The sequence below is a fragment of the Stigmatopora nigra genome, chromosome 6, assembly GCF_051989575.1.
Source record: "Stigmatopora nigra isolate UIUO_SnigA chromosome 6, RoL_Snig_1.1, whole genome shotgun sequence".
Classification (NCBI taxonomy): Eukaryota; Metazoa; Chordata; class Actinopteri; order Syngnathiformes; family Syngnathidae; genus Stigmatopora; species Stigmatopora nigra.
Window position 1 is genome coordinate 16,212,065 of NC_135513.1, and position 20,611 is coordinate 16,232,675.

Genomic DNA, 20,611 nt, shown 5'->3' on the forward strand with positions numbered 1-20,611 from the left:
TACGTTGAACTATTAAGTGTTCAAAGTTGACTATTAGTTGTACTAAGTAGTATCCCATTTTGGGCCACCCTGTTATTTCTTGCCAGTGTAGATGTTGACACCCCTAATATGACATCATTTGTTGATAGCTGCAGGGCTGGCTAATCTCCCGTTAGTGATAGGTTTATTTGGAAAAGGGTTGGGATTTGACGATAAAAGCAGCCCGCGCACGTCGAGGCGGCCCACTCTAGCACCTGGGACTAAATACTACTACTACTGCGTGCCCTCAAGCGTCACCCGGAGAAAGATAAACAAGGTAAGATGGCTTGAAATAATTCAACGGACAAATCTTTCCAATGGAACATTCCATATCTTATTGATGAATATGACAAGGCGTGGTGAGGGGGGGGGGGGGGCAGATTGCGTTTTTCGTCCCTATTCAGGATTCAAAAGGTCGAGCTGTTAAATGCACTTGTCACATCATATCAATGATGACAAATAGATTTCTTCCGATTTGACCCGGTCACGCAAACATTTATTGTCATGCTACTCATATCATGACAATAAATGCATTGAGCAGCGGCGTTTGCCCTGTGACTCACTCGTTGAGTGACACACACACACACACACACACACACACACACACACACACAAACTCCCTATCTCCAGTCAGCCGTAAAGGTCATGAGTGTGACTGATGATTCCTTCTACTATTACACACCTCGCCAGTCTAATAGTATAAGGATAAGTGGGCTTACTTACTCATTGTGAGTCAGTATTCCTCCCTCTGCTGTCATTTGCGGCAACTCGGCGCTAAAGTCGCTGCTCATTTGAAATACAAAAGCGCACACACACACACTCACACCAACTCTTCTCACAATGTTTGTTGATGTGACTGTCGACTTATGCATTTAAAAGACTTCCAAAGGTTGGCCGGCATCCCAGCTCACTATATATTGTCAAGGTCACTCCAAAGACTTTGTTTCAACACATTTTATGATGGTGATGATGATGGAATGCGTACATTTCTGGAATTCATCACTCACGGTCTCTCTGTGTTTGTTTTTGGCAAGATATCGAGCGGGATTTGTAGTTAACATGATGCCCGTGGCCGGACACATGTCCCACGTGATCCCCACGCACGTTTTGAGAGTGGGCCAGAGCGTTCGCCTGGAGCCCGAAGAGGAAGCGCTCAACCAGCTCATGCTGGAACTGGATCCCAACTTTGGAGCCGTCGCAGGCCCCACAGAGCATCCCTGCGTGACTCCGCGGGCAGGTACTACATCGCCGTCGCCGCCATCCAAGCCACGCATGCGCCGACCCAAAGAGATCCATTTCAGATCCATTTTCAGTTCTTAGCAAAACACCCTCAAATGGTTTTCCCTTTCCCTGGTTGTCAAAGGGTAATTAGACTAATTCTCATGTTCCGGGAGCGCTGCCCAGAGAAACCAGACACGCCCTTTGAGCTTTTCCCGTCCTCACGCACCGAAACACGCTCGATTGGAGACTTGGTGCCAATGTATTGTACGTCAAATTCAGCAGAATGGTAATGAAAAAAGAATGACTTTGAAAATGAAAGGTTGAAAGTGTGTGTGTGTGTGTGTGTGTGTGTGTGTGTGTGTGTGTGTGTGTGTGTAGCAACCATCCCAAATAAAGCATAAAGCGCGCAACAACAGCCGCGGGCAGATGTTGTCGGTGTGGCTCCTTCTCCGACCGCACTTTTATTTTATTTTTATGGACGGAGTGAAGCGACTCGACGGTTGCCATCCACCAAAACAAGTCGGAACGACTCCGGGCGGTTGCGAAAGAGGCCATGAAAAGATTAGCATTGAAAAGGATTAGCTTGCTTGGGGCAAGTGTCTGCTTGACAATGTTTACCAGACGTTTGGGCCCGGCCCTTCTGCAGAATACAAGCGTGCGCACTAATTCTTGTGGCTATCTCAAATTCTTGCCCTCTCGGCCTGACCCCGACCCCAAACTCTTCTTTGTCTGGTGTCTGTCTCCACCTGTAGGATACGGCGCCCCGTCCGCCAGCTCCCGCGGAATTCCCATCCAATCCCGGGCCAGCGGCAACAGTTTGTGTCCCTCGGGCACGCTGGTCTTTAGCGACGGCGGCTCGTCCTCCTGGCCAGCGCGGCCCGGCGCGGGTTCCCCGAAAGGCAACGGCTCCACGCTGTCCCTGTCGCAAGGCTGCCATCGCTTATCTTACCCCAACAGGAACAGCGCCGCCTCGCTGCTCTCCACATCCACGTGTTCGGACACCAGCTACATCCTCGGCAGGTGAGATCGGCTCGCCGGTCGGCCTGACCCGGGATATTTTGGGTTGTCCGCGGCCTCCTCGGGAACCCGTGATTGGCCATTGCCAAAATGAGGGATTGGGGTACAGCCCGGCTTCCCCAACGGTCTCCCCCGTTTTGTCTCTGTCGGCACAGCACCCTGTCTCTGGCCAGCGAAGACGTCGACGGTTCCTTCCTCCCCTCGGGCGACGGACGAGGGCCCGAGCGCCCGGGCATTTGGGAAAAGCCGGGGGAGGAGGTGTTGAGCAGTCCCGAGCAGTGTCTTTCCGGTTCTTTCACGGACATTCCCATGTTGCTGATCAATGGCGTGCCGCACGGGGACCACAAGGAATCTCCCACTTTAGAAGACAAATTAGCGCCGCGGCGCTTTCATCATCAAGGTGAGTGTCCACCACCGTTGCGCTCTTCTTTGGAAGCGTGAAATCCATTGAAGAAGCAACGTCCCTTTTTTTAGGCTCGGAAGCCCATTCGGGCGGCACTTCTTCGTCCATGAAATTTGTCATGGACTCCTCCAAATTTTGGTTTCGCCCGCATATAAGCAGAGCAGAAGGTGAGCCTCCTCACCCTTGTTTATTTGGCGGAACGCGTACATGTGAAAGGTGGGCTAACGCTACGTCATCACCGATTCCAGCGGAAGCATTTGTCAAGGACCGGGAAGCCGGGACCTTTGTGGTGAGAGACAGCACCACCTACAGGGGAAGTTTTGGCCTGGCCATGAAGGTGGAGCCCACGCTGGCACCGGCCACATCTGCAGGTATGGCTACCTTTTGGTCGGGGCTTTGGGACTCGCTGACCGCCGGCCAGCTTTGAAATGAGGACCACCGTAATGTCCCAATGCTGGCAAATGTTTCCCATTGGTTGCTTGTGAAAACAGGAGGAGAGAGAAGCCGTCACCCTGTCAAACACTTTCTCATCGAATCCACGGCAAAGGGGGTCCGCCTCAAAGGCTCTTCTGAGGAACCCTACTTTGGTAAGTTCCGCCATGGGGTGCTTAAGTCACATGGAGCTCACCTGGCCTTCTTTTACAGGAAGCCTTTCCGCTCTGGTCTACCAGCACACCGTTTCCGCCTTTGCTTTACCCTGCAAATTACTGCTCTACTCGCAAGGTATAATCAAATTTGTTTGGCTTTGGAAGTTTTCCATCAATAAATTGGAGTTGGTTCATCTGAACAGGCTCCAATGGAGACCAGGAGGACAGAATGAGAGACACATTTCCCAGCGAGGAAAAGAAGGGAACAGGTAAGAGGCGCACTATTTTCCAACCGTAGACGTACGTAGACGTACGTGGCCCACGGTGCCCACGGTGCCCACGGTGCCCACGGTGCCCACGGTGGCGTTCCTGCTTTCAGCCAGCAGCAACTTTGTCTACCTGAACGCCGTCCCCACCGAGACGTTGACGGGACCGTGCGCCGTGGAGAGGGCCGTCTCCTTCACCCTGCGACTGCCGTCGGGTTCCTTCCAAGCCACCATCGTCAACCTGAAAGTCTCTTCCAAGGGGATCACGCTGACCGACATCAACAGGAAGTAAGATTGGAAAACATACGCTGGCGCCGCCTCCAGCGTATGTTTATCGACCCTTGTCCATTCAGGCAGTTTTTCAGACGACATTACCCCGCTCACCTGCTAAGCTACGGTGGAAACGATCCGGACGATCGGAGGTGAGCTTCGTTGTCATGCGTTCCATGCGCACGCCTCCACCAATTTAGTTTCATCTGGTCCATTCCAAGACGCTAGCTAGCCTTATGGCCGTCTTCCCGTGACAGCACGTAGCATTCGCGCCACAAAATCAAGAGTGCTCTGGGGTGCCTTTTTTAGTAAGCGCTATCTCAATAGTGCTCAATGAATCACCCCAGGTGGCTGCAACTCTCAAACTTTGAACGGTGGGGCAAGCCCATGATTCAATAATTGTGAGCCATCCACTCCAGTTTACGGTCGACACTTTGTCATCTTTGTATTTTGGTGTTTTTCCACTGTTACAGATGGCGGAAAGGATCTACTTTTGGTGCCAGGTAAGGAGATGGTTTTGTGTTCATGGTGTTGCTCTTTTGGCTTCATTTTACCGCTTAACTTGTACAGACAAAAATGTCTGTGTTTCCGTGTCTTGTCCACAACAACCGTTTTTTTTTTTTTTCTGCCTTCAGGATGTTTGGCTTTGTGGCAAAAGGCGTGGACGCGGGAACGGAGAACGTGTGTCACGTCTTTGCCGAATATGACTCTCTGCAGCCGTGCTGCGCCGCCGTCCAACTTATACGGGCCCTCGTGGACAGATGAGCGCGCAAACACTCCAAACCGTTGGCCAACAATTGAAGGAATGCTTTAATGTCTCGGCTAATAAATGCCAGCCCCGCCCCGCTCCGCTTTATTTAATTTTCTAGCTTTTGGTTCACCTTTGCACTTTTAAAAAAATATTCCCTGCTGCAGTTTGCACTTTGTTTTTGTACTGTTTCATTAAAAATCTTTTGAGTATACACCACGGTTCCCGGCCTCCAACACACGACATGACATGAATAAACATGTTTCCGTCAAGTTGCTCCAATGTTCGACGCCACTGGCATTGCATTTTGCCTTTTTTTGTAGGCCAAGAAGAAAACATTCAAAAGTAGGCCAAATGTGAGCATTTTTTTAGACATGGCGAAATCGAGCCAAACTGAATTGCCATAAAATGATCCAAAATTTAAGGGGAATCAAATGTGCAGGTGGCCCCGAAGTGCAAAGGCTGCCACTCTGTGGTTAAAGATGGTACTGTGCGGACCCGCAAAAAAACAATTAGACCTACTACATATAACTAGAAATATACTTTCCTGGGACGTTTACAATGTATATATACATATACACCGGAGGGCAACTGCTAAGCTAATTGAATGGAGAAAAATCAACGTGGATTTCATGCTTCGCCGATAAATGGGCCGGACGTCTAATTAAAACAGGTTGCTTTTCCATTTCGTTTGGAATTGTGTGACGTCGGAACCAAAGACGAGTTGCAAGTGAGAGGAAAAGCTGCATTGATTTAGGCAGCCGTTTCTACAATGTTTGTTAGCTAGCTCAGCTCCTCCTCAATGAAAACAACAGTCGCCAACATTTCACCTCTCTCCCATTTCCTGGATATTTGTAGCGTCTTTATTTCGGACAGCAATGACAAACATAGTGAAATGAAAGAACTTAATAAAGAAAACTCCGAAGCTAGCTAGCTAAGCTAACCTGTCACAACCGGCAAAGGAGGCCACATCTTGTGTATAAGTAAAAATGATTTTTGGGTGAGTAAAATCATTGAACTCACACGTAGCCCCATTCCCCAATGACATTGCAATTTCATGAGCTTATTATTGATGTTTTTTTACTAAATGTGAAGCAATTGCATGATTTTCTTGTTATTTGGGCGATCCTTTATTGTACACCTCTACTTGTATTGTGTTACAATAGTGATGATTTCCCGCGTGCTGGAGGACAAAAGTGGATGTTTGTCTTGTTGATGCTTCAGTGTTGTCCCAAGTCAAATACTTTGCATTCCTGTTGACATTTTTGGCCCGTCGCCCAAGGCCCGTCCGTACTTCTCAAAGTGTGTTCCCGTCATGTAAACAAGCTTTTGCTCGGCGGCTTTGGCCTCCGTGTCTAGCCGTCCTTCCAACCTCAATTTGGCTTGTTTTAGTGATGATGCGGAATTGATGCGTTCCCTTTTGTCCTCCTGGGAACAACTAAGGATTCTTGCCTAAACTGCCACCTTTAGGATCCATTCAAATGTTGATTCTTTTGCTTTTAAGGCCCGTGTGTTCGTCTTGGGGTTAGTTAGGCTTTGTTTTTTTTTTTCATGCACCCGCAAGCACAGCTTTGGATGCCCGTGGGCAATCAATGAGTGCTCTTGTGACATTTCCATCAGTGTGCTGAGGCAAAAATCTCTTCTTGTAATATTGATACAAGGACGGACGGACGGACGGACGGACGGGTCCTTCTTAAGCCCCCAGAGCCCCGCAAAATGGAGGCAGCTAGCGGAACTAAGCCCATTTGAAAGTTGACTCTGGCGTCAGGCAATAGCCATATTTTTAGAAATTGCTGAGCTCGGGATATCATTATGTACGAATCATTCCACCGGCCTCCCTCGGTATAATTTGACGCTTTTAATGGGTGTATCACAATGCGCGTCACGTCGTCCCGAGAAACCGTAGAAAGGGCGTGAGGTCACGAGTAAAAATGGCCCAAATTGATTGAAGTCGTTGGAGTTTGCCTTGGTTGGGGGTGAACGCCGAGGGATGGACACGGGTGACCCAGGTCAACGGAAGACAGACGTCGTCACAGAAACAATCAAAAAGAAGCTCATTTAAATCCATTCCCGAGGATAAGATTCATGACCAAAGCGGCCATGGTGTTTCTAAAATGTTTTAATGAATGCTTTTCAACGTGTACAAGTCCAACCAAAAGGAAACTATAACAATGTAACAAATGGTCACTTGGTCTCTTTTCAGCTTCTTGCTGATTCCTCTACATGCAAAGACGGGGGGCATCATTTTCTACACATTCTATGATCATCGACTGTGGTTACAGTTTAGTACAGCAATGTTAGAGATCAAGAAACTTTGGTATAAAAGTACCACCGTCCGCTAGCCGTTTTTTTGTTTGTTTTCATTTGAATGCCGAGACCAATGGTTGCAAATCTGAAAGAAAGAGCCAACTTTTAATAGTTGATCAATTGTTGTCATCGAGGTGACTTTGTACGTGGAATAGTAGTCTTTGGGAAATTGGGCTTTTTTTTTTTCTATTGTGGTGTTTTTAATGTCTTCTCTTTTGAATCCAAGCCACTTGAATGTGCTCCTTCAAATGCTTGAACGTGTTAACATACATCAGTAAAAAGGATTTACAGTCGTCGGATCAGTGCATGGCGGCTGGCCACAAACTAGGTACGACATGAGCTAAGAAAAAGAAAAAAAAACATTACAATTCTGAGTGCTAAACTTGGAATCATTTGAAATGTTTTCTCCAAGGACCTTTCATCTTTCTTTGGTCTGCTTAAGGCATAAAATACAAATGGAGACATTAACCGACGTTACAGAAACCTGTTTGAATATGGTTTATATGTTGTTTTTTTTTATTGCCCTATTTCTGTGAATATATATTTCACATGGTCAGGTTTTTGGGGCTGTGGTGACCTTCTGGCATCCAACATTTCCCTTTTGCGGCTGTTTTTCAGAAGGCCGTCCGTCCCTCCGTCCGTCTGTCCTTCCTTCCAAGTCCTCAAGTCGCAACTCCACCTGGTGGTAAGAATGGATCTGCGTCCAAAAGTGGCCGAGAGGCTGGCGTGGGCACAAGAGAGCAAAAGACCACAAAAACAATAACAACAACAAAAGACCCAGTCCGACTTGCTGAAGTTTGGGCCCGAGATGACGTGGGATTTTTTTCCTTCCGCAAACGGGCCGGCGTCCGCCACAGGCGCCGCCACCAAGAAGCCAGCCGCTGGTCGCCGGTCAGTCCCGCAGAGTGGCGGTCGCCAACTGGTGGCAGTCCAGTTCCTCTCGCGGTTCCGGCGGGCCCGGCAGCCTGGTGCCCGTCTTCTGGTCCACGCACCAGCATTTTCCTCGCTGCCCGTCGCGCGCCGGGTGGCACTGCGGGCACAATCGGAGCCCGCGGTCAAACGGCGGCCATCCGAACACCAATAACCATCGACACGGACCTCTTTTGGCAAGACTCGCCGCATTGGACGGGACGCCTCAAAGTTGAGACCTGGATTGGGTAAGTGGCAAACTATTTCTGGTTGTTTGTTATTATTTGTCAAACGCTGGCTCAGCCCCAGATAGAAAAAAAAAGATAGTTTCAAATCATTGACCCTTGTCAGGAGAGTGCAATGCAAATAGTAGTGGCAAAATGAACGCCATCCAAATGAATTAGAACGGAACCACTTGATGGAATGGCTTTCAGCCCAAGATGAAAAACAATAGAGATTTTTTTCTTTTCTCCGGCGGCTTCAAAAAGCCACAGCCAAAATATGTACCGTATGTTTTCTTTGGTTTTTGCAGAGGAAAAGCAGGAATGAGCCACTTCTCGCTTCACTTTGACCCCAAAACAAGTCTGCATTCCTGCATTTCATTAAAGCCCACACACGTACACACCATTTACTCGTATATATTTGGACACCATTTTGCTTGGAACGTTGAGAAGAGTTTCCACTCCTGGTCTAGAACCGGGCTGGTCGAGGTTCTCGGAATTTGTCGAGGTGGTATCTTAAGTTAAATGGCCAATGACAAATACGTGTGCCACCCACCTGTTTGGGGTGGAAGTCTCCATTTTTGTCGCAGTTGGGAATGGGAATGGTGAAGAGATCGTCATGAGTGCGGGAATTGGACGCCAGTCGGTCCAGGGCCCTCTGGAGCTCGGCCCGACACGGTGCCTGGTTGGGGGTGGGGGGGGGGGGGGGGTTAGTTTTTTCTTACAAATCTATCCATTGAATGACGGGATATTTTGTTTCTCCCCCAATGTGTCTTTTGGTACGTCTTCTAAGCTTTTTTGCCATCATTTATTTTGGGGGGGAACAATACTGCAAGCCAGGTGCGGGGGGGCGCTTTCTTTCCTTTCCTCTAAAGAAGACGGCTATATTGTGTGTTGCGAGTGCAATCAGTGGATTGGCGTCAGGTGCTTCTTGTTTCAGAATCCCCATCCCCCGCTGTGCTGCGCCCGCCCGGTCAGAGCCAAGAGCCAGACAGCCTCCCAGCCTCCCAGCCTCCCTCCCTCTCTCTCTCTCTCTCTCTCTCCCTCACTGGAGGCAGCCCTCGATGAGAGCTTTGTCCACCCCCTCCCGCTAGTTGACTAGCATTCAAATTTCAATTTTGTCTGAAGACGGTATGTCTGTCACGTGTGTGTTTTGGGACGTATCGTGCTGCTTTATTCTTCTGACTGACATGAAAATGAGAGCATTTCACAGCAAATAAATGGAGCGCAGATAGTATTATTCATGAAAAGATTGGTAAGCCACAATGTGTGGGCTTGTAACCCTTGTGCCTCATTACTCACTTCTATTTCGCTTTTTCCTCATTGACAGTTAATGCATTGAATCGGAATGTTCCAAACGTAAACACGATAGTAGCGGTAGCGGACAAGGCTCATTGGATTGGACTGACCAGTGCCGCTTTGGCCTCCTCCCTGGCCGCGTTGCTTCTCTGATTGGTGGACTTGGCCGGCAGTCGGGCCAAGCTTTTCTGGATGCAGCGTTTGTCTTGAGCGCCGCATCGGATGTTAGCGCCGTCGGGGAGCATTTCGTCCTGCCGTTCCAACACTGAAAGGAAAGAAGAAGAAGAAGAAGAAAAAAAGGCCGTCAGACCGCCGCCCTGATCTTGGCTGGTCAGCATTGTTTCAGACGTTTCCTTCATCCAAAATTGCTTCTTTTTTCCTTCCTCCCCCCCCGGTCTGGTCTGCCTGTTTGCACGCGCTGGCTCCTCCTGACTATTGGGTCAAGAGTGAGATTTCTGCTTTGTTGCTTTTTGCTCAGCACTTTTTTTTTGACTTTGGGATGATGACGCAATGGCCCGGTTAGCAAGTCTGTTCTGCTGACATTAAAAGACAATCTGATTTTCATGGGATGATTCCACTTCAAATTGACCTCAACTGGCTTTTACGCATTATCATGTTTATTTTGTGTCGCAGTATTTCTTTTTTTAGGATGAACTAAGTTCTTGTTTTCCCTTTTTGAGACATTCCCCTTGTTTAAGCTTCTGCACGTGCCGTTCTTTTTTGAAATGTGACTTGTTTGAAATGAAATGAAAAGGTGAAAAAAGCTGTCTTTTCTTGAGCAACGTCAGAAGAAGAAGAAAAAGTTCCATTTGTGGTCATTTCTTGACCGGTGAGCTCATTTGTGGGCAACAATATTCAAAGGACAACCTTGATATTTGGATGCTCTGCTTTTTTCCTTTTGTCCTCATTTCACGTCACGGTGGCTCGCTAATGTCTCGAAACAGTCTTTTTTTTCTAATCCCCGCGCCAGGCAAATTCCAACAGGCTTTGGATCCTATCAAAGGCCAGGTCAATCGCCCTTGTCTTTTTTCTTTTCTTTTTTCCCTTCAAGCCCAGACGGACAGACATTTTTTTTTCTTCTTCTTCTTCCCGTCTGATGAAATAAGTGTCCCAGATGACCCCGGCCGGGACGGCTGTGCGTGTGGCGCCCGGGGTCAAAGGTCAACCCCGGGACAACATGTTACTCGTCGGCAGTCTCTGCGAAGGCCGCCTCCCCATCCGTCGGATAAAGTGGTCGGAGAAAAGCGGGCTGAGATTTTACGTTGGGGAAGACATTTGTACGTCCCCGCCGGTCCGGCCCCCCGGCACGGAAATATGTGGGCCGGGAAAGCGCGCTGACTTTTGTTTGACGTGCTGCCCGCTTCCAAGCATCATCTGCTCCAAAAGTCTTTTGAAAGTCACAAGCAGAGGATGTATTTAATAGAATGGCGCCCACTTGACCCAGTGCTTTTTGAAAAAGGGTGTGTTTTGCTTTGGGAGCCTTTCCCTTTTTTTTCTCCCTTTTTTTTTCCTCTCCCTTTTGCCTTCCGTGTGGTCCAACGTAATCTTGGTTCCATCCTCAAAGAAGTACATTCCACAAGTGGGAGGGTGCTGGGAATCCTCTGCATTTAAAAGTCACTTTGGCCTTGGTCTGGCCAACACAACAACAACAACTTTATTTTAGGCCCCCAAAAAAAAAAATATCTCACTGGCCGGCCGCCACTTTGGGTGAACGAGTTTAACTAGCGTGACTTCCTCTAAACTTGGGATCATTTCCTCTGGAATTGCGGCTTGGTGGCTGACTTGCAGATGCTTTGGGAGCATTTCCAGGTGACTTGCTTCCCTTTGCTTTAATTAACTCCTGACAGGCCAGGAAGTGGACTGAAGTTGTTGTTGTTGGGGTTTTCTTCTTTCTCTATTTTTTTTTCCTCGCTCAGATCTCCTAAAAGCCGCTCTATTTCTGTCGTCGAGCTTGGACGTAAGGCCGGGTTTTAGTGCAAGTGTGGCGGTGGCCATGGCGCTAGAGGAAAAGCTCTGTCATTCCTAAACTTTGCCTCCCGTCTAGAGATGTGGCTTTGCACTTCACATTATAAAAAAAACCTCCCCACATCTTGAGTCAAGAAAGAAGGGGGGGGGGTATGTGTTTCATGTTTACATCCCCTGTGCACAAACAAAGCGCCATTGGCTTTTTTTTTTGATGATGTTCTTTTCTGGTAGACTTTCTTCTTAAAAAAACAGAAACGCCCTTCCTCCTCTCCCCTCCTCCTTTCCCCTCCTCCCCCTCCTCTCCCCCGCTCTCTTCTCTTCTCGTCTCTGTCAACAAAGCAGGCAAAAGACCTTTTTTCTTCCACGGAACGATCGCGTGCCGTGGAAGCGGGGAATTGCACTGACTGGTCTCCCTCCGTCGTTGGCTCCGGCCAAAAGCAGAGAATAAATCAAGATGGATTGGTATAAAAGTACAAAAGTGCGCAGGGAGACGGAACGGAGCCCTTGGCCACATGCTGCTCTGGCCGCTGGCCAGTCTGCCGCTGGCCAGTCTGCCGCCTGCTGCCAAAACGCATCCACATCCAGGTGGATTCTCTTTGGAGTTGAGAAGAGTGAGAGAGTTGGGGAGTGGGGGAGTGGGGGAGGGCAGGGCAGGAGCGGCAGGGCCAGCCGAGAGATTATCCATTTCATTCATTCCCCAAAGCAACACCGTCCCAAAAGTGGGAAATCTGTCTCGGACAAAGGCTGGCTGACGGACGGTTCCTCGGGACTGGACGAGAACGGAGCGCCGTCCAACGCGTCCCTTTCGGGGAGGGGACACTCCACGGAGCCCGGCCGAGTCAGCAAAAACAAAAGTGACAACATGTCTCCATTGGAGAGCCAGGCACTTGAGCAAGTCTGCTCATTTATTTGGCTTCTCTCCATCTGGGACTCATTTTATCTTCAATGTGCATCTCGGCCACCAAAGGTCACCCGGGGGCAAGAAGAACAGAACCCTAAGGCTTCCTCCGTGACCTCTTCGGAAGAGTTCAACGAGGGCCCAGACCGTCCCGTTGCACGTCCAATGGCTGTGGGACAAAAGTCTACGTCATCCCCGACATCCCTCTATGTTTTCATTTTTCAAAAATCCAATTATGATCACGCTCTAAACAGCATGTGTTTTTTCTCTCTTTTGTCTTCCCCCCCGCCCCCCGATTCCATTCAGTCACGCTACGTGCCGACCTCACCGACGCACGGGGAGCAGAAGGCTCTCATTTCAGCTCTGGCAGGAGGCGCGCCGATGAGCTCATCCTCCCGCGAGAGCCGGACGCCGGCGACGTGGTGGGCTCCGACGGCGGGGGACGGCGGGGGACGGCGGGGGACGGCGGGGGGCGGCGGGGGGCCGGCCAGTGGAAACAGATGCCGCTGCGCTGGCGACCGCACCACCCACCTGGGACTTTTCTAAGCAACGAGCTGACTCTTTGTTGTTCCATCCGGCCTTTCCTTGGAGGAAGCGCGCCCCCGCCTACCTCGCTCTGTTTGTTGTCCGACACGCGGGCGGGGAGAAGTCACTAAAGTCCATTGAACCGCAGCCCCGGGCAAAGCAAATAAGGCTCGGCCAGGAGGACCAAAAAGGCCCACCGAACAAAAGGAAAAGCCGACAAGTGCGTCGGCGGCGGCGGCGGCGGGAAGATCGGGATCGGAAAACGGGGCGCTGTGACGGGACAGACCGCCAAGTCAAGTCAAGTCAAGTCAAGTCAAGTCAAGCCAAGCCATCAATCAGTTCAGGCCAGAGAGAGTAAGAAAGAGGTTGACACGCTCGCTGGCCGGCCGGCTCACCTGAGTTGTCCTCCCCCTCTCTCTCGTCGGTGCACACGCCCTGGCCGTGCATGAGGGAGCGCAGGGGTCTGTCCATGCCCTGCGGCGGGTAGCAGCGCAGGCCGGCGCCGCAGCGGGGCGAGTAGACGCCGCAGTGAGCCCCCCTGGGCAGGGCGCAGGTGGGGCAGCAGCCGCAGCCGGCCTCCCGCACCGTCTCCTGGCAGTCTTGGGGCGGCCCGCAGCCGGCCAGCCTCTCCTCCGAGCACGGCGGGCACCGGATGGCCCGCTCGGACCAGCAGAGCGTCACCAGCGTCAACGCGGCCAGGGCCCGCAGGCCCCGGCCGGACCGAGCCGCCATGGCGGGGGGTGGGGGCCCCGCCGACGTGGGACGGCGGCGCCGGGCGCTCTGACGTTCGCTCCGGACGACGGCGGTGCTCGCGGTGCCTGCGAAGCGAGCGATTCGGCAAGACGGCACCAGAGGCCGAAGGCCGGCCCCGGGGCTAGCTTTGGTCCCTGTCCTAGGAAAGTCCGGCGTCTCGGGGCCCCTTTTTCCCCTCAAAGTGTCTCTGTGGGATAATAACCGGCGAGGGTGGAGTGGGCGCGTCGTGGGCCGGCCGCTTTGCTGGCCGCGGAGGAGCGGCGTGTGACAATAGCTCCGCTGGAGAGGCGCTCTTTGGACTTTATACTGCTCTGTGGACACGCCTCTTTTTTTTTTTTTTTTTTTTTTACAGTGAGAGGGGAGCTGAAAGGCTGAGGAGAGAAAAGCCAGACTAAAGCGCTCTCTCTCTCACGCTCGCTCGCCCGGTGTGTCTCCCACTCAACAACACAATCAAGGCTACTCTCTCTCTCTCTCTTGTTCTTTTTCTCAAGCTGGACGGCACAAAGAAGGGCTGTTTTGCTTGAATTTTAGTGCGGAAGAAGCCACTTTCCGCCAATGACGGCGGCCAACGTCAAAAGGCCCAATTTGCCCTGCGGCCGAGGGAGCACATGTTCTCGTTTGTGCTGGCTGGCTGGCCCCGTCGTGGAAAAGGAAATGGACAGTCCGACCCCTCCTACCGCGACCCTAAAAGCCTCCAAAAGCGCCCCCCCCCTTTTCCCCTCGCTCCCCCGAGGGGATGGCTGGATAAGAAAGATTGAATTAGAGAATTCTCTGCTCCCAATGTGTGCACAGATTGCTATCTTTTGTCCCTGCTTCCAAGCTTTTGAAGGGAGATTTGACGATGAATCTGCACCAAGGCCTCCCATTTTTGTACCATGAAAAGCTTGCATGTCATTGTACTGCCTTTGTGAGGGATTTTTTATTTCCTTCTTCTTCTGGCCAGTTGCCACGGTGGGCCACGTCCAAGCCTTCCGGCTCAGGTGGCGTCTACACTCCCTTCATTTTAACTCGGTAGACTGGCCGAGTACCTTGAATAAATATTCTGACTTGAATCCCATTGAGGATTGAGCCGAGTATATCTCTCGGAGATCGAGGAAGCCGTCTCCCGTTCTCGGGCAGCTTTCCGCCGCACGTGCTTTGGGAAAAAGTTTCGTAGCCACAAGAGGGCGTCGTGGTTCCTTGAAGTGAAAGAAGCGGGCGGGGGGACCTATTTAGCTGGATATCGTCGTCGGCGTTGTCACTTGATTGACTCCTAATGCTCGGTGCTCAAGTGGGACTATTTTTGATGGTAGAAAAGGCCACGCACGCTTGGTGGTCTTTTCAATTGACGTGGCTTGACCTCGTTTGAAATCCGCTGTGTTCACTGCACTAAGCTCTCCTTTTTGTTGTTGTTTGTTTGGAGGTGACTTCCGCAGAAGCTGATGCTGGATCTTCAAATGTTCCACTGAAGGTGGAGCAGGTGTTCCCTGACCCAAGCACAAAGAACACAGCAGGTAAGAGGATTTCTCAATTCAGTTGACTTTTGGATGGATGCCTGCTCAAAATACGCTGGGATACATTTTGGCGCGCCAGCCGGCCAGCGTGTGCACCCGAGCCTTTGGCGGCAACAAAAAAAAAACTCTGAGAGCGGCTCTTGCGTTGGTGGCCATGCAAAGTATCCAAAGAGCGCTCGAGTCGGTTGCTGTTTTTTTGCCCGTGATGAAAATTCTTGAGTTTTGAAAAGTGTTGCTGTTTTGTGGTGAAAACAACTTTTGGCTTTGTGAAAAGCAGGCAGGAAATAGACGCCAGTCAAGCGTGCACTTTGTTAGGCTTCAAATAAACCACATTTTGTAGCCCTTCTTTTTACAGAAAAAAAAACCAAACAAACAATTGCCACCATGAACTCGGAAGATCATTCTGGATTTTCACCCACATCAGGAAAGGGCTATGGTAAGTGACATACAAATCTGGCTCTATTGGTTGGCTTTTCAATAAGTTGACGGGATACGCTCTTCTGTTTCTTTGGCAGACATTTCCAGCCTCGATGCCAACGTGACGCCGGCGGAGATGGAACAAAGGGAAAGGGATCTCTCCTCCCCGGAGAACGGAATGCTGCACTACATCAAAGGTGGGCCACGGCGAGTCAAGCTTCTTCCCGTCTGCGCTGCTAACTGAGTTAGCTAGCAAAACTAACGGGAGAAATGTGAAAGCGCTTCTCTTTCACATGATGGCAAACACTTTGATGCTTGCTCTTTGACAAAAGGTGAGAGCACCATGGTGAGGATTGAGGATGCCCTCCTTCCTTCCTTCCTTCCTTACTTCCTTCCTCAGTCTAGCCGTAAGTTGGGCAAGTGGCGCGGTAACCCCCGCTCACGCAATTAATTGCTTCCAGAAGCGGCTTCCTGGCTCGGAATTGTTGACGAGTCGACTGGGCCGCATTTCAGCCGGTCATCGTGCTATACTTGGTTTGCCAGACGACGGCATACCGAACGAAGCCTGTCCAAATGCTGGCGCTTCAGACACAAAAGACGTGAGTGACGGAGGCAAAAAGAGAGAAAGAAAAGAAGACAATGACGTCGAGGGGCCATTCAAATGGATAACAAGTGCAAGGGCCACGGAGCAAACCAACGTACGCAACTCCAAAGCATGAAATGAAAAGACCTTGACTCTTTTGGGGGGCCAAAACATCAACTAGAAGAGATCTCGGCGACGGAAAACGCCGGTGGAAAGCAGCGCTCTCTCTACCCACGCACAACTGCCGGCCGTTTCCCCCGGCGCCTTTCCCAAACCCCAGTTGCGCAAATGTGTCACGTCGGTTGGGTCGCTCCGCGGTGGCTCCGCGGTGGCTCCGCGGCCGCATCCTGCGACCGGCGCACTTTGGACCTTTTTCTCTTTTCTCTTTTTTCCACTCTCGCCCTTCATTTTCACGCCGTCTATACTAGAAGACTCTGTGGTGGCACTTTGAGAATCAAACTGGTTCGCGTTCCGCAGCTGACTAAAGCGTGCACCTTTGACCCCTTCTAGGCACCATCAAGATGGAGGACGAGGGGACGGAGAGGACCATTTTTCCCAAAGAGGAAAGGGACGGCGGCCGGGAGCCAACGGGGGAAGGATATCACGCCGACGGGACGGACGATTCCAACGACGAGGACGACGGGGAGGGCGCCCGAGCCGACGGCCCGTCGGGGGACTCGTCGCCCTTCCGCTACCCGGCGTACGAGAGCGAGGCCGCCGGCGCCGGCGCCGGCCTTCCCCCCGCGCACTCCCTGGGCAAGCTTAACTGCGACATCTGCGGCCTGTCCTGCGTCAGCATCAACGTGCTGCTGGTGCACAAGCGCAGCCACACGGGTGAGTTCCACCACTTGGCATGGATGAATGGATGAATGGAGGGAGGCTCAAGTGGGAGGGACGTATGGTCAAACGGAGCCCTACTTCTGCTCTCTTTTCAAAGCTTAGATTTTGTCTTTTGCAAGTGGCCACAGTCATCATTGATTGGCGCAAGTCAACAAGTTCCGGCGGGCGTGTGCTTGCAAAGATGAAGCCGTCGTCGGTCCTTTTCAAATGCAAATGTCAGCTATTTACTGTGGTGTCCATGCGTCCCAGGCGAAAGACCGTTCCACTGCAGCCAGTGCGGCGCTTCCTTTACCCAGAAGGGCAACCTGCTTCGCCACATCAAGCTGCACTCTGGGGAGAAGCCTTTCAAATGCCCCATGTGCAGCTACGCCTGCCGCCGACGCGACGCCCTCAGCGGACACCTGCGCACCCATTCTGGTACGGCAAACATACACGCACACACATTCACTCACTCACTCTAAGACACGGGAGCGCCGATACCAAAGGCACCCACCCACCCACCTTTTGCGTCTCTAAAAGTGCCCGTAGGAGAAAAGAGCAAGTTAGACCATGCGTCCTTTTTGTCTGGCCCTCCAACAGTGGAGAAGCCCTTCAAGTGCAACCTTTGCAGTCGCAGTTACAAGCAGCGCAGCTCCCTGGAGGAACACCGGGAGAGGTGCCACGTCTACCCGGACGCGCCCGCCGAAGAAGGTGAGATGCTCCGGGGCTGTTTCCCCCGGGAAGACACGCCCCGGCGACCATTTCCAAATGAGGGCAGCGTACGCTAATCCCTCCAATACGGCGCTTAATGTAGACATGGCCGTGATAAAGGAAAAATGATCGACCCCATATAGAAAAAAATATATATATTCTTTTTTGCTTCAGTGCTGAATCCTAGTAGTCACTGGGACGACCACTCTTTCTATTTTTTTTCCCCATCCCGGATATTGAGCACGTGGGAGAGCTGCTGCTGCTGCCGTATGGCTAGCCAATGCGCGCGCAAAACCATCCGATCGATGGTAGCTTGCATAAGTCGTTTTTTTTTTTCTGCCGGAGCCGCCGGCCGCAGCCTTTCCTTTCAGCATTGGAAAAAGAGGCCGCGGCGGCGCACGTTGCGGCGGCGCACGTTGCGGCGGCGGCGGCCTCCTTTTTCACAGAGCGGCGTTGCCGTCTCCCGCTTGATAAAACCACTTCCTCTCCCCGCGGAGCCGCTTATTTATGTAGGGCAGCCACCCGCGTACTTTGGACGGGGCACCTCGCCCATCTCATGGGAGCGCGCCACGCCGCAGAGGCGGGGGCCAAAACCGGGGAAAGGAAGCCAGGTCAAAGGAAACCTTGGCTCTCACGCCCGTCGCCATTTTGCTGTCCGCGCCGACCGCTAACCCAATTGCGCCTTGTCATTGTCAGAAGCGGACGAGGGTCCCGTTTGGAGGCGTCCCGTCAGCACGGAGCGGGCGCTGCTCCTGGACAGGCTGGCCACCAGCGTGGCCAAACGCAAGAGCTCCGTGCCGCAAAGGTTTACGGGTGAGTGTCCCCGGGAAGGCCCGGGAAGGCCCGGGAAGGCCCCGGAAGGCCCCGGAAGCCCCCGGAAGCCCCCGGAAGGCCCCGGAAGGCCCCGGAAGGCCCCGGAAGGCCCCGGAAGGCCCCCTCCGGATGAGCGGCCCTCCTCTACGCGGTGAGCGGCGTTTGTCTGGTGTGGGCCTGAAAGGCTTTTTTTCCCGCTCTGGCCCGATGCCGTGTGCCGGTGGGCTAAACTGGCCTCCCCCAAAGGTGGAAAGTGGGCTCTACCAATGAAGCCAGATGTGGCCGCTCAATAACCGCGGGAGGGGGGGCCGCCCGGGGGTTTTGTGCTCAACTCTTCAAGCGCAAAGAGAGAAAAAGAGCAGAAACGTGAGCAGGTGCCTCTCTGTCTGTGGCGCAGCTGCAATTTTCTGACTCATCTGCTTCCTATCAGCTCGTTCGCTCTCTCTCTCTCTCTCTCTCTCTCTCTCTCTTTCTTTCTCATTTTCTACCCCTTTGAGCGAGCCCCACTTCTGGAATCTTTTGACCCGTTAAGCCCCCCCTCCCAGAGCTCCCTTTTTATTCTGTTTTCTTTAAACGTCAGTTTGGACTTGATCCCGTTTCTCGAGCCATATTGAGCACCCCTTTTGATGTGGCCTCCGAATCGCCCACCTCCCCCATACCCCAATTTTGACCAGAGTACCCTTTGTTTTTGCGGCGGCGCTGTAGGTGACAACGGCGTTTGCCTGGACCTGAGCTTGAACGGAAATGCGCTTCACCGACGGGACGATCCCCCGGGCTCCCCCGGGCCCGTCGTCCGGCGACCGTTCCCGCTTCCCGGGGCCGAGGGCCGTCCGACTCCCCGGCGCGGGCCGTACCCGGTCCCGCGCCGGGCGGGCCCCGTCGGCCCGGGCGACGGCGGCCACGGGGCGCCGCCCGTCCCCCGGCCCCTCCGGCGAGCCCCGGGCGCGGACGCCTTCCCCGACGAGGGCTCCCGTCTCACGGTGGCGCGCGAGTCGGAGCGCCCCGACGGGTTACCGCGCCCCCTCGTGTGGTCCCCCCCCGCGGATGGCGCCCGGGTGTGGCGGGGCGAGGGCGGGCCCCTGTTCCCGTGCGGCCACTGCAAGGTGATCTTCCTGGACTACGTGATGTTCACCATCCACATGGGCTGCCACGGCTTCCGCGACCCGCTGGAGTGCAACGTGTGCGGCCATCGCAGTCGGGACCGCTACGAGTTCTCCTCGCACATTGTCCGCGGGGAGCACCGGCCGGAAGCCAAGTAGCGACCGTGCCCCGAGCGGGGATCAAAAGGCTCGATATCAGTGTGGCGGGCCTTAACAAATGCTCTATTTTGCTCGCGCATTCAAAAAGTTGAAGGGAAAAAGCAGAGTTCCTTGACGAGAAGCTTGTTGGCTTGTTCGTCTTCATCCAGTTGCCCTCGACGTGCGCGCGCACACACACGCGCACGGTGTCTGTCTATCTATCCATCGGTGGCGGCACTTCCCTTTTCTCACTTTGGCTTTGACGAGAAGTAACACCTAGGAGGCCGAGACCGCAGCTTGGCTTCCAATGCGAGATGACATTTGCGCTCATCATTCTCCCGTCATGCTTTTCTAGGGTTTTTTTTTTTTCCCCACTCGTAAGAGATTGATTCATTCGGCAACTTTCATTTTCATATGAACGTTTAAAAGGAAAACATATACTCTGAGGCAAGACACCTACATGAAAATGAAATGAGTCAGCAGCCAATGACGGGAACAAACAACGAGTCCCACACTCACAGCCAAGGGACCATATTTGTGTTTTTGAAACCCGCTGAAAAGCCAAGCAGGCAAAATACATTTTCCATGTGAGCGAGCACATGGCCTCATGTTGGAATTTCAGACTCACTCAAAAGGAAGAGCCATTAAAAGGTTTCTCGCTGTGTTACTGCTTATTTGTTTGGTGCTTAGAGGAAGTCATTATTCGGATGGGCCTGTTTTATTGACTGACTGTGTCCTTCTTTCACAAATGTGTTGACACTTTAGATCCAGTAAATACTACTAGAGTCAAGTCAAACAAGCATCAACTATCAAATGATTGAGGTATTTGAACAGCATACTTTATGAAGTGGGACTGGCAAGTCTTGTTAACATTTCACGTTCAGTGTTATCTTGTTCTGCATTTATGTCTTCCAGAAAGAAAGAAAAAAAAAAGTGTGAGGCTGAACTTGTCTCAAGTGTTTTTGTAACCACAACGCGCACACAGGAAGGAAGTCACTTACTCGCTCGGAGTACATTTAAAGGCGCTACCTTGTACTTTTACTCCAGTACACGTTGACACCAATAGGTCTATTTAAGTCGAATTTCATCAAGGTTACAAACAGTACTTTTATTTGAGTCGTTTTGGGGGA

At 52.0% G+C, this 20,611-nt stretch overlaps 3 protein-coding genes across 6 annotated transcripts; 2 read left to right on the forward strand and 1 right to left on the reverse strand.

Moving 5' to 3' along the window:
* The first annotated feature begins 125 nt into the window (after nt 1-125).
* LOC144198255 (tensin-4-like) lies at nt 126-4,738 on the forward strand. The gene is made up of 13 exons (XM_077719170.1): nt 126-295; nt 1,053-1,255; nt 1,992-2,259; nt 2,412-2,656; nt 2,731-2,826; nt 2,908-3,030; nt 3,151-3,246; nt 3,305-3,382; nt 3,450-3,515; nt 3,626-3,800; nt 3,866-3,934; nt 4,256-4,285; nt 4,418-4,738. The coding sequence occupies exons 2-13, from the start codon at nt 1,078-1,080 to the stop codon at nt 4,545-4,547; spliced, it is 1,554 nt and encodes a 517-aa protein (XP_077575296.1). The 5' UTR covers nt 126-295; nt 1,053-1,077; the 3' UTR covers nt 4,548-4,738.
* A 1,895-nt stretch (nt 4,739-6,633) lies between these two features.
* Nucleotides 6,634-13,694, reverse strand: LOC144197782 (insulin-like growth factor-binding protein 4). The gene is made up of 4 exons (XM_077718416.1): nt 13,050-13,694; nt 9,377-9,531; nt 8,524-8,649; nt 6,634-7,867 (listed from the first exon to the last, which is right to left on the reverse strand). Exons 1-4 carry the CDS (start codon nt 13,384-13,386, stop codon nt 7,730-7,732), a joined length of 756 nt encoding a protein of 251 aa, XP_077574542.1. The 5' UTR covers nt 13,387-13,694; the 3' UTR covers nt 6,634-7,729.
* Nucleotides 7,452-20,189, forward strand: LOC144197781 (zinc finger protein Aiolos-like). 4 transcript variants are annotated; one of them, XM_077718415.1, is made up of 9 exons: nt 7,452-7,994; nt 14,810-14,900; nt 15,241-15,336; nt 15,416-15,514; nt 16,411-16,734; nt 16,990-17,157; nt 17,260-17,430; nt 18,127-18,243; nt 18,949-20,189. In XM_077718415.1, the coding sequence occupies exons 3-9, from the start codon at nt 15,285-15,287 to the stop codon at nt 19,500-19,502; spliced, it is 1,485 nt and encodes a 494-aa protein (XP_077574541.1). In that variant the 5' UTR covers nt 7,452-7,994; nt 14,810-14,900; nt 15,241-15,284; the 3' UTR covers nt 19,503-20,189. The 4 variants fall into 4 exon arrangements, with proteins under 4 accessions (XP_077574541.1, XP_077574538.1, XP_077574537.1 ...); XM_077718412.1 differs by lacking the exon at nt 7,452-7,994 and adding an exon at nt 9,043-9,222; XM_077718411.1 differs by lacking the exon at nt 7,452-7,994 and adding an exon at nt 12,960-14,695.
* Nucleotides 20,190-20,611: the final 422 nt, after the last annotated feature.